At 36.3% G+C, this 12,733-nt stretch overlaps 1 protein-coding gene across 3 annotated transcripts; it reads right to left on the bottom strand.

The window, feature by feature from the left end:
- Positions 1–8,225: 8,225 nt before the first annotated feature.
- LOC140956281 (alkylated DNA repair protein ALKBH6 homolog) lies at positions 8,226–11,692 on the bottom strand. 3 transcript variants are annotated; one of them, XM_073412989.1, is made up of 7 exons: positions 11,474–11,692; positions 11,352–11,412; positions 11,187–11,225; positions 9,273–9,385; positions 8,804–9,047; positions 8,676–8,722; positions 8,226–8,610 (listed from the first exon to the last, which is right to left on the bottom strand). In XM_073412989.1, exons 1-7 carry the CDS (start codon positions 11,582–11,584, stop codon positions 8,425–8,427), a joined length of 801 nt encoding a protein of 266 aa, XP_073269090.1. In that variant the 5' UTR covers positions 11,585–11,692; the 3' UTR covers positions 8,226–8,424. The 3 variants fall into 3 exon arrangements, with proteins under 3 accessions (XP_073269090.1, XP_073269091.1, XP_073269092.1); XM_073412990.1 differs by having other exon boundaries at positions 11,190–11,225; XM_073412991.1 differs by lacking the exon at positions 11,187–11,225.
- Between the last annotated feature and the right edge of the window lie 1,041 nt (positions 11,693–12,733).

The raw sequence follows: 12,733 nt of genomic DNA, 5'->3' as shown, positions 1-12,733 counted from the left end.
GATAGAGTTTTCGACTCTTTCAAAATAAAAATACTCTCAAAGGTTTTGAACAAAAATTTTGTGTGTTCTATCTCTTCGCAAAAATCTTTCAAATTTTCTAGTGCAATTTTGAGGAGGAACAAATCATCTAGTCGTGGACCTGATTAGAAGAATAAAGAAAGGAGTTTTCGAAGAAAGTTCGTAGGGATTCATCAAGAGCTATATCTGCCTAAACCAGATTAGTTGGAGCCAAGTGATTTAATTCATCAAAGATATAAAATTTCAACGCCCTATGAATGTTTATTATAAAACCATACGAGTGCCTAAAACAAATATATTTTGATTGTCAAAATAAAATAAAAATTTTTAAAACTTGCGCTGCGTTTGGGCACGAGAAAACCAAGATCCAACAGTGGTATCAGAGCTAGGTTCTCTATATCGTATGGTTTTAAATTATATTGAATAATTTATTTCTAACCACACAAGAAAATTTTTCAGAAAATTGATGCACTATAAAAAAAAATTGTTTTTCCAGATTTTTGAAAAAAAAAATGGTGGGCAGCCCGGATGTGTTCTGGGCAGGGCAATGTGCGCGCACAGTGCCGCGAGCGCAGCATGCGCGCAAGGTACGCGCAGCGGCCGCGCGAGCTGTGCGGAGCGTCCGCACCGCGCGCGACGGCTGCACGCGTGCGGCGTGCGGAACGTATGCACGCTGCGCGCACGGCGGGCCGCCGCGACGCGCCCAGTACGCCCAGGCTTCCCGATACGATCGGGCAGCGCGGACGGCTGCCTGGGAGTGTCTCGGAAACCGTGCTAGTTGATGGGCTTGAATTGTTTGGGCCTAGGGTGCAATTTTCTGTTTTTTCAAATTTTGGGCAAAATTGATATTTTTGAAAATTGGTTCAATTTTTCTTTTGGAAAATTAATTTTTGAAAAATTAATAATTTTCTTGTAAAATAAATAATTATAATATGATTTTAATTATTTATGGTAAAAATGAGTTTTACAATAAATCAATTATTATTGATTTAATTTGAAATTAATAAAGGTGTTTATTTAATTTATTAAATGCTTTAATAATTGTGGTGGTTAGTGATAAAATTATTAGATATATGATTTATCAGTTAATTAAATTTGTTTAATTAATTAATGTTAATATTTGATATTAAATGCTTGAAGAATGATCGAGAGCCTTGACCAATGTGTTAGGTGTATGTTAAGATATTTTACTGTTTTATTCATTTTTTAAATATTTGATATTATTAAAGTGGGCCTGGTTTATGGCGCGTTCTCACCCCCATGAGATGTATCTCTTATGTGCAATGGCTATTTAAATGTAATTATTAGAAATAGTGGGAGATTAAGACTGGAAGATGGTGGGCCTGATGAACAGGATGAAGACATGTAAAATATTAGAAGCTCTTGTAATAGTTGTATTTGCATCCCTGCATTCACCTAGGTTTTGGACCTGGATCCATGTATGGCTCACATGGATCTAATAGTGTTGGCGATCGATCATCCTTATTTATTGTTGAATGTCATATTATGATATATGTGATATATAGTAGTATGCATGTATGTATATTATTAAATAATATAGTTGCATGAATCTGGAAAACATACAAACTCGTCGCACGCGATTTTTAAATTAAAATGATGAGACAATTTTAAAATCAAAATCCCTCATTTTGAGTAAGATTCAAAATTTATATCAAACTGAAAAAGTAAAAATTAAAAGAGTTTAATTTTTCCTTGCCTTCCATCAACCGTGGTTGCATGTTGATCGCTACCCGCGGACAGTGTCTGGATCATATTATTGGGGAGGCCTGGACGCCGGAAAGCTGTGACTTCCACCGGACATATGATGTGAATTGAGTGGAACTCCCATGACTTATGCTCATATTATTGGGGGAACTTATGACGACAGTTCGCTACAATTCAATATTGATGGGTTGGTTTGACACGTGAAAATAAACGACATCATATTATTGGGTCCTTATTAAACATGAGGTAAAACATGCGGAGGTTGCATATGGATGCAATTGGATTCTATCTTTTAGAAATTATATTTGGCTGATATTATTCGGGATTATAATTGGCTAATTAGACTCTACGTGCCCACTAAGGAAATATGATTTCCCTTTTTCATCAGAGGGTGGTGGAAATGTCAAAATAGTGGGAGGGAGATTTATAAAATAAAATCCATATTTTATATCTTCAAATTATTTTAAAACAATCAGCAACAATTATTATGTTTCCATATCAGTATATTTTCGATTTCGTCACGTAATACATTTTTGTTATTAACAAGCTAACCGAACAAACTTTCAGGACTGGTTGAAAAATTGTTCTGAATTCGGAGAAAATGCATACACACTAATGTCAGTCATGTTAAACTGACAAAGCAGGCAAGATGGTAGGACCATAATATGGAAGCTAAAGTGTAACATCCTCGCTTTTATGTCAAATGAACTGTAGGGACAGTTGGAGGAAATGTTGAATGCTGCTAACATTCGAATGCACTTGCAAGAGTTGTATGGTGCATGAGACTCATACAATGATGCACACCACTTTCAAGGAGCTCATGACTACACGTATGCAAGATGGGGCTTTGGCCCATGAGCGTGGTGTACGTATGACTGGGCTTATTGAGAATGTGGTGCGCCTGGAATATGTGATTCCTAACGAGTTACTAGATAATATCAATTTGTTGTCTTTCTCTTCCTCATTTGACGGGGTTATGGTGAACTTCAATTTGAATAAGATAGATGATAGCTTTGTAGAGCTAGTCAATACGCTTATGACTTATGAGATCACAATAAAAGAGAAAAATGTTGTTTTTCTAATAGGCCTCTCGTCAGACGAAAAATGGCACACAAAGTAAGGGAAGGAAATGTTATGTCCCTCACAAGAGAAACAAACCCAATAAGAGGCAAACTCTGAAGGACACTCAAAGGGCCTACAAAGCTCGATAAGTCAGAACATATTTATTTCACTGCAAGAAGTTTGAATATAAGAAATTATATACGTCAGAAATGTTCTGAAGATGATAAGTGAATGTCCAAGTAAGAAGGATTTCAACAACAAAAGATAATCCAAATCCCACACAAATATGGCACGCTAGACTAGGTCGTATTTCCCAAAGAAGGATGCACAAGCTAGTAGGAGAAGGCATGTTTGACCTGTCAGACATAAATTCTCTACCAACTTGTGAGTCATTTCTAAAAGAAAAAATGACTAAGACTCCATTCAATGGAAACGTGGAGCGTGCGCATGGTCTACTGGATTTGATCCACACGGACGTTTGTGGCCCGCTAAGTGCTAGCACAAAATATGGGCAATCTTACTTCATTACCTTTACTGATGACCATTCGAGGTATTAGTATGTTTATTTGATTAAACACAAATCTGAAGCATTTGAAAAGTTCAAAGAATTCAGATCTAAAGTGGAAAATCAGCTAGAAAGAAGTATTAAAGCACTTCGATCTGATCGAGGTGGAGAATACTTGAGTGCTAAATTTTTGGGTTGTCTAAAAGAGAATGAGATTCTCTCACAGTAGACTCCACCCGCAACACCACAATTGAATGGTGTTTCTGAACGTCGAAATCGAAGCCTGATGGACGTGGTTCGATCCATGATAGGATTCACTGAACTGCCTACATCGTTTTGGGGCTTTGCGCTTGAAAGTACGGCAATGTTGTTGAATAATGTCCATACCAAAGCAGTGGATAAAACACCATATGAGATATGGATGGGAAAAACTCCCAAATATTCTTACATGAGAATATGGGGAAGTCTTGCTTACGTGAAGCAGACAGTGGGAGACAAATTGGATAGTAGATCCACTTTGTGCTACTTTGTGGGATATCTAAAGAATTATGTTGGATATTATTTCTATCATCCCAATGAAGCAAAAGTGTTTGTTTCAAAATAAATGTCACCTTTTTGGAAAGGGAGTTTCTATTAGATAGAAAAGGTAAGATGATAGAACTTAAAGAAATTAAAGGTACTCCCTCAACTATAGTAGTTGAACCTAATCTCCAACAACCAGTAGTTGAAGTACAAGCTCCTAGAAGGTCTGATAGAGTTATTAGACCACCTGCAAGATATACACTTCTTCATGAACAAGGCCATGATGAGCCTTGTGTTGGATGTGATCCAATGAATTTCAAAGAAGCAATATCTGATACTGATTCAACCAAATGGCTTGAAGCCATGCAGTCAGAAATAGACTCTATGTATTCAAACCAAGTCTGGACATTAGTAGATCCACCTGATGGAATCGTTCCCATAAGATGCAAATGGATCTACAAAAGAAAGCTTGGGGCGGATGGGAAGGTAGTGACCTTCAAAGCAAGACTTGTAGCAAAAGGTTATACTCAAAGGAAAGGAGTTGACTATGAGGAAACTTTTTCACAAGTTGCTATGTTTAAGTCCATTAGAATACTACTAGCCATAGCAGCATGGTATGACTATGAGATATGGCAAATGGATGTAAAGACTGCATTCCTCAATGGAGACATCAAAGAAGAAATTTCTATGTCTCAACCTGAGAGATACACATCAGTAGGAAGTAAGCATAAGGTATGCAAACTTCAGAGATTTATATATGGTCTCAAGCAGACGTCAAGGAGTTGGAACCTCAAATTGGATAGCACTATCAAAGAGTTTGGTTTTGCTAAGAATCATGAGGAACCATGTGTTTACAAGAAAGTTAGTGGGAGTGCAGTGATATTCCTTATACTTTATGCTGATGACATCCTACTCATTGGGAATGATGTAGGATTGCTGCAATCAACTAAAGTATGGTTAGCAAGTAAATTCTCCATGAAAGACATGGGTGAAGCATCCTATGTATTGAGAATACAGATCTATAGAGATAGATCAAAGAGGATGCTAGAACTCACCCAAGCCGCTTATATCTATACCATTCTGAAGCGATTCTCTATGGAAGAGTCCAAGAGAGGATATTTACCAATGTGTCATGGTGTTACTCTATCTAAAGCTATGTGTCCCAAAACTGATGAAGAGATAGAGATGATGACACATAATCATATGCATCAGCTATTGGTGGTATCATGTATGGTATGATATCGACACGTTCCGATGTTGCTTACGCTTTGAGTGGCGAACCCTGGTCCAATGCTTTGGAAGGCCGTAAAAGATATTCTTAAGTACTTGAGAAGGACTAAGAACTTGTTCATGGTCTATGGGGTGGAGAATTGAAATTGAAAGGCTACAGTGATTCTAGCTTCCAATGTGATGTAGATGATTCGAAATCGACCTCTGGTTTTATATTCATGCTTAATGGTGCGGCTGTCTCTTGGAAAAGTTCCAAACAGGACGTCGTTGCGGATTCCAGCACTGAAGCTGAATACATTGCTGCATCTGCTGCAGCCAAAGAGGCAGTTTGGATAAGGAATTTTGTCCAAGAGTTGGACGTTATTCCTAATGGAGTTGATCCAATCCCGTTGTACTGCGACAACACTGGTGCCATTGCGCAAGCAAAGGAACCAAGGCCTCATCAGCGATCCAAACATGTACTGAGGAAATTCCACATCATACGGCAGATTGTGGGAAGAAGAGACATATCAGTCGAAAGAATCCCCTCTGAATTTAGGTTTAGTTTGGTTATTAATTTTTAATGGTTCGACTTGCTATTTATTGGAACCGATAAATTTGATTTAGTTCGGTTAGGATCCATGACCTGTTAGAGTAGATGCCCTGCAAGCCAACGGTTGGCTAGGGAATTTATTGACTCAAGTGTAATAAACAATCTTTATTTTAATATAATTTAACTTTTAATGGTTTCGTTTCACTTTATCTGTATACCCATGCAATCAGCATAGATAAAGTCCTTGATTATGCTTTAATACAAATGAATCGTAATTCGATGTTGAAACTCATTTGTAAACACTGCATATTCTAAATTCGTTCCTAATCGATTCAGCCGCCTAAAACATGGATAAAGGTCGCTTTCGAGACTAGCATATGTGATGTTGTGTACTGCGTTTCTTAGTAAGGGCATAGAGATGTCCAAACATGCAGATGGGTAGTCATATGATGATTATACCGAACAACCCTCCTTCGGACTTTCCAAGTGGTTATCATTAATCGAGAGGATAAGTCCGTGGTTATGATTGTGCACCATTAGTCCTTACGACCCGGGACAACACTGAGGCTCTATATGCTAGGGCTGTGCTTTGATTAGTTTACCGGCTCCAGAAGAGTCATCAGGTGACGAGGTTGGCTACAGTTGCGACACATATAGGAGCCAGTGCATTGTAGTCGTGGATTCACCGCTCACCTACGGGTGTGGATATCCTATGTGATCTAATGAAATTATAGTGCGTGGAATCTCTGGCCAGAGTATGAGATGTACGTTAGAGAAGGAGTTATCCAACAGTACATGTGATGCCACTATTATAGTTATCACATAGTTATCGAATTAATATGCAACCCTCGATGAACCAATGGTTGCAGATTCGATCGGGATTTATGAGATGAAGGGACCGTACTGTACATTAATCATAATCGATTGGTTCTTGTAGGCACTATCAGTGATACCTAGGGGATCATGGGACGATGCTACTAGACGCTCTTACCATGATCCGATGGGTGCAATCAGAAATGAGTTCTGACATTCTTGATCAAGGTGTTGATGAAAAGAATGGGGCTAATTAAGGTAAGCCCGAATAAGAATAAATATTATTCTGAATAACAAAGAGTTGTGAACCCACGGCTAACTGTATCCCTGAACTATTGAGGGTCGCACAAGCATTGGATTGTTTGTTCCTTTTGAGAGAATAAATTCAAGAAGTTGAATTTATATTATATAGTAAATTGAAGGAGTTGAATTTATGATAATTAAATTTTGAGAGAATAAATTCAAGGAGTTGAATTTATAAAATTTGAAAAAATTTATTAAACTCAAATATTAGGTTTATTAAATATGAAATTTTTGAGGTGATAAAATTCAAGTAGTTGAATTTATAATTTAAATAATAAATTCAAATGTTGAATTTAATAGATTTAATTTATTAAGCTCAAAAGTTGAGTTTAATAAATATTAAATTAAATATAGTGAGAATATGTTTAATGGACTTGTAGGAGTACAAGTCCAACATACTAAATAATTAAAGTTATTAATAGACTTTGATTAATTAATTAAACTAGTTGGACTAGCCCAATTAATTAATCAAGCTAATTAATGTTAATTATGAAATTTAGGTTAATTCTCTTGTTTTTAAGAAAATAAAAGAAAAGTTAACCTAGCCCCCACTCATGATTTTCCATGGTGATTCACGAGAGTTGCACAAAATCTTTCAAATATTTAGTTTACTTAATTAATTAAATTAATTAAGTAAATGATAATTAAAGAAAGATTTAGACTTCTTTATTCTCAAAATTTTTGGCAGAAGATATACGTGACTTTTGGAGAAGAATTGAGATAGAGTTTTCGACTCTTTCAAAATAAAAATACTCTCAAAGGTTTTGAACAAAAATTTTGGGTGTTCCATCTCTTCGCAAAAATCTTCCAAATTTTCTAGTGCAATTTAGAAGAGGAACAAATCATCTAATCGTGGACCTGATTAGAAGAATAAAGAAAGGAGTTTTCGAAGAAAGTTCGTAGGGATTCATCAAGAGCTATATCCGCCTAAACCGGATTAGTTGGAGCCAAGTGATTTAATTCACCCAAGGTATAAAATTTTAACGCCTTATGAATGTTTATTATAAAACCATACAAGTGCCTAAAACAAATATATTTTGATTGTCAAAATAAAATAAAAATTTTTAAAACTTCCGCTGCACTTGGACACGAGAAAACCGAGATCCTACATGATCAAACCCCCCCCCGCCCTCCCCCCCCCCAACGTAGAGAAATAGCTAGAAATTTGAAGCTGAAAAAATATGAAGAGACAATCTGTAACAATAAGTTGCTGATTTGATATATTGAAAGAATTATATCATAATACCTACGTGAAAGAGAAAAAATAGAATCATAGAATAATCAGTAGTATTTATGGTAATTGGTATGGTGAAATTTTGATTAAATATAAAATAATAAATTATAAGCATTTAGAAAATATGAAAGTTTCAAATATTACTTGTCCAAATAAGGGTGATATAAACGAATCTGATTCACAAACTTTTCGAGCCAAAAACCAGGTCAAAGAATATTTCATTCGTACCCCAGATTATCGAGCTCGAGCCGAACTCAAACTTATTTGAATTTTTTTCGAGCTAAGCCTTAAAATTTGTTGATATTCGGCTTTATTCGGTTCGTTGACACCCTAATCCTAACCAAAGTTTCACATTCTTAGCCAACAACACAACACACTTGTACTATCAGACACCATTTAATAACCTTGATACTCCTATCAATATTTCCATCCATAAATCGAGTGTTGATCATAGAAGCCCATTATCATTTATCTGTTGCTCTATATCTTAAGTTTTACCAAACTTTTATGGACTTTCAACACTACTCGGCACGTCAGAGAAATTCTCGTACCAGTCCTGTGAATGATGGTGCCTCCTCCATATTCGCTGCTGCTACTTACAATCTTCAAATCGGAGATGGCCGGAACTTGTCCATCGCCTAGAAGAGCGTTATTGACATTGATAGCCTAGAAAACATGAAAGACATTACAGATGTAGAAATGTGATGATATGCTTCATTTGATTATTTTACCTCGTCATATAGCTGCAGTTCACTATCTTCTATGCCATGCAAGTAATCTGGAAGGGACTAGAATATCAGTGCCAATCAAACCCAACAGAGCGAGTTTACCCATGTAAAAATCTTAAACGAGTATCAACCTGAGTACGCCGCATCTTTAAATATCAGCAAGCTGCGCGACATTAGTGCTACAGAAAACGGACGATGTTCACTCAATGATTCATTCATATGCGAAGGTGCTGATTCAGAAATTGTATCATTATTGATGCCCGTCATCCCTCCAGCATTTTTAAAACTTTGATGGGGAGTAAAGTTCATAATAACAGGTGATCCAAGAGACAAAATTGCCACCACAGGTACATAAGCAGGTCCATCCTGGTGTGGCTGCTTGGCAAAATCAAAATGTGACCATGTGAAATTAAAGTTATCGACTGGAAAAATTACAAAAAAAAAGGTTCTATCCATTTTCCTCTCTTGTAAAACTACAAAAGAAAAACTGATGGTACAACAAAATAGGGAAGAAAAATACCACTGCAGAACTATAAACTTCATAACAAAATACTGAATAAAATATAGTTAAATAATTAATCATGCAATTCCGGGACCAACCATTATTCCTTGATCAAAAAGGTATTCATTGATAAGCACATGATTGATTGCTGACGGGAAAAGCTTTGATTCTGCATAGATCCTATGAGTAACATGTTCTAGCCAAGGTGGCACTGCAACAAATAGAAAGATTCAATGCTGAGCTCTTCTGGACGTACAAATTTGAAGTCAAGTATCGTTTTAGGACCATTATGAAATAATATGTCCGTACATCATGGCACAATGCAGCTTGCATGTAATCATGTGTTCATGTTATACCATGCAACCACTACATCAACCGCTGCGTCATCTACCTAATTGGCTAGCAACATCAGGAAAAACACAATTACTTCCAAAGTGTAAAATAAGGTGGGAGTATACTATTCTTTTCTAATACCATGGAGGGATGGGATTGCTTTAACTTGGTATCTGTTATGAACTCAAACCCCAATTAATGAAAACTGAAATTTCATTAATCGAAATAGAAAAATTACATAAGAAAATGATACCTAGAGCAGAAAATATTCTAACAGAAAAAATTTTCCCTCCCTAGCAAATGCTAGCAAAATAATTCACAAAATTCATCCCTAACTCACTCCACGCTCACTGCACACCCTTTTTAACTTCCCTCTCATCTACTCGTAACTGATTCTCCCCACTTTCCTAATGGGCCATAGGCCTACATTATTACCCTTGAAGATCTGGTCCATTACTAACCTTGAGCCCACTTAAAAAAAAAAAAAAAAACAGTATCCCACCTAGGCCTCTCCCATGTTGCCAAAGGTTTATACCTATACACCAATAGAGTGTTGGTGAGTAAATTTTTTATTAATCTCCATTGTGACTTGAGACTGGATATCAGGAAGTAATATGGGGAAAAAAGTCAAAGGTCTTCTTCAAAACGAAATAAGCAAACTGGTGTTCCAAGTAAATCAATGCCGCTCAAATTAAAAAGAATGGCTGTAGTGTGTATATATATTGGAAGCTGAAAATGAGCAACTGCACACTCAAACTATTAAACAAGAAGATTAAAATGGAATGGAAGATAAAATGTAATTTTAATTAATTGATTTATACCAGAAAAAATATGCTAGGCACCATTTTCTAAGAATTCTGAATGCAATAAACCAATATTTATATGTTATGTTCAGCAAATGGTATTTCAACATTATGACAAATTTGTGATTTAATTTTATTCTACTTTCATCCAAATGATTTCTTCCAACATTTGAAAACCTGGGAGATTATAGCCAGGTGGTAATTGCGACCAAAACTAGAAGACAAAACAACATACGTTCTAGCCATTTGGGCATGGGCATTTGTCTGTGAGCATTGACCATAAGGCCAAACCATGCAACATTTGAAGAAGTTTCTACTTTATTTACCCTCCTAGTCCTATCCTGAGTATGAGGATAACTTCAAAAGGATATCAAGATTGAGGGCCCAATAAAATTCTTTAAGAAAATCAATTACTATAAGTTTTTTCAAGATTCCAATCCATCATGGCAGGAACAAGAGAACGGATATTGATAGCCATTTCATCAGAAAATTGAAAGACAAACATCATCAACCAGGTATACACCCCAGTGCGTTCCTGAATAGCATATATCCCAACTAAAGCCATTCCCTAGAAATGCTTCGAAGTCTTCAATTCAACTCAAGTATACAGTAGTAATATTCAAGGCTTTAATTCTCAAAATTGTAGTTTATGCTACAACATTTGGGATTTGTGGTATCTCTTAATGAATTCATTGGCCGTAATTTTGGAAGTATTTAACTATTTTCCTTTCTCGTAGAAATAATTTTTGTATTTTTCCCATCATATGTTATTTGCTTTTCTTGTAATCGAGGAATCAGAAAATTCTCATGAAAATCCACAAACCTAAATTATAAAAGTACTCGACTACATTAATGAGCAATAATTTCAGGACTCACAACCCTGCGCGAGAAGGCCCTTGTCATGCACAATACCTCCTGTCATCCATCATTAACAATATTATCAAATCAGGTGAAGATAACGATTCTCAAACAAATAGCAGATACTTCGAACTAGACGAACCAATGTAGGACTAGCTAGGATTTTGATAAAGCCACACATACCCCAATTTTGTAGTCTCCTGTTCTTCAAAGTTCTCCACTTTGAAATGGGAGCTTTATAAATCTGCAACACAAGGACAAAATCACACCACAGAAATCAATACAGCCTACCTCTCTATGCTTACATTATTCAAGAGCTGCTCTTCTTCGGCTGCGGTAACATAGTCGGGAAGGTAAAACACGGTCGGCACGAAACCGACAACAAATTCTTCTAATGCCGAAGTTTCTACGTCCATCGAACGCGCTTTGGAATCGAAATCATGAATTTAACTCAAGCATGCGGGATGTTGGCAATAAGGAAGAAAGGTTCTTGAAAGTAGAAATTGGAAGAAAAATAAGGGAATACATGGAATAAACTCGATATATACTACTGCAATGTGAACCGTGTTTTTCTTTTGCATAAAATTGATGGATCATCCGTAGATGTATACATGTGCGTCTCAGTCAAAATCAGTCATAATATATGAGATTATATTGATCAACTTCTGCCGTGTGGGTTTAGAATTATCAAAATTAACACCACGATACCATATAACCATCAAATCATAAAAATATTCATTGAAACATTTTATTAAACATGTGGCGTGCGTGCTAAAGAATTAGCTCATTTACTCTGCCCTTGACATCAATTCTGTTTTTTTTACATCAATTCTATTTTTTTTCCAATATATCAATACATACAATATACATAATCGATGATTTAAAGGAGATAAAATCAGTAGAAACTTCATTTATCATATACATAGCTCATGTGATGCATTCAAAGGAAAAGTCTACTTACAACCCAATGAACAAAGATAGCTTAGCTTTTCGGTATCCTCCTTAATCCTTAGCTCTTGAGGAGAAGAAATTTACAATCTCCAATCAAAGTTCAAAGCCTTGCTAAAATTTGGATTGAAGTTGAAAAAAAATAAAGAACCCTAACTTACCGATGGAGAGAAGAGAAGGAAAAGAAAGAAAATGAGGGAAAAGTGATACAACATCTATTAAAAGCCTTCCCAAACCTCAAAACACGCTTTTACACTTTGCTAGGCGCTCGGCGATCACATCTTACCGCTCTAGCGCGAACCTCTCGGCCAAAACACAAAACTTCAGTGTTAAGCGCGCTCGGGCGGTCAAATCTTACTGCTCGGGCGCACTCTTCGCACAGCTTTAATAAAGATTGCTTCCGAAAAGACTCTTTCCTTCATAATTAGAAAAAGTGGTAAACATGAAAGTTGTAGCCCTATGTCTTTTATTGCATCTCTAATTAGCCTCATGTCATTTGAAGGTCTGAGTTAAAAGTTATGCTCAATCTCCCAACATGTGTCAGTGCAGGAATAACGATACATATGACACACTTTGGGGCACTTTTGGCTTGTCTTCCACAATGATTTTAACAAAAC

Source organism: Primulina huaijiensis, chromosome 13, assembly GCF_012295235.1.
Source record: "Primulina huaijiensis isolate GDHJ02 chromosome 13, ASM1229523v2, whole genome shotgun sequence".
Lineage (NCBI taxonomy): Eukaryota > Viridiplantae > Streptophyta > Magnoliopsida > Lamiales > Gesneriaceae > Primulina > Primulina huaijiensis.
This window is presented reverse-complemented; position numbering and strand designations above follow the sequence as displayed.

Coding starts and splice junctions, on each gene's coding strand:
- LOC140956281 (XM_073412989.1), bottom strand. CDS start 11,584: ATGGACGTAGAAACTTCGGCATTAGAAGAATTTGTTGTCGGTTTCGTG. Junction 9,386..11,186: donor GGGCCTTCTCGCGCAGGGTT/GTGAGTCCTGAA, acceptor TATTTGTTGCAG/TGCCACCTTGGCTAGAACAT. Junction 9,048..9,272: donor TTTTTGATCAAGGAATAATG/GTTGGTCCCGGA, acceptor TTTGCCAAGCAG/CCACACCAGGATGGACCTGC.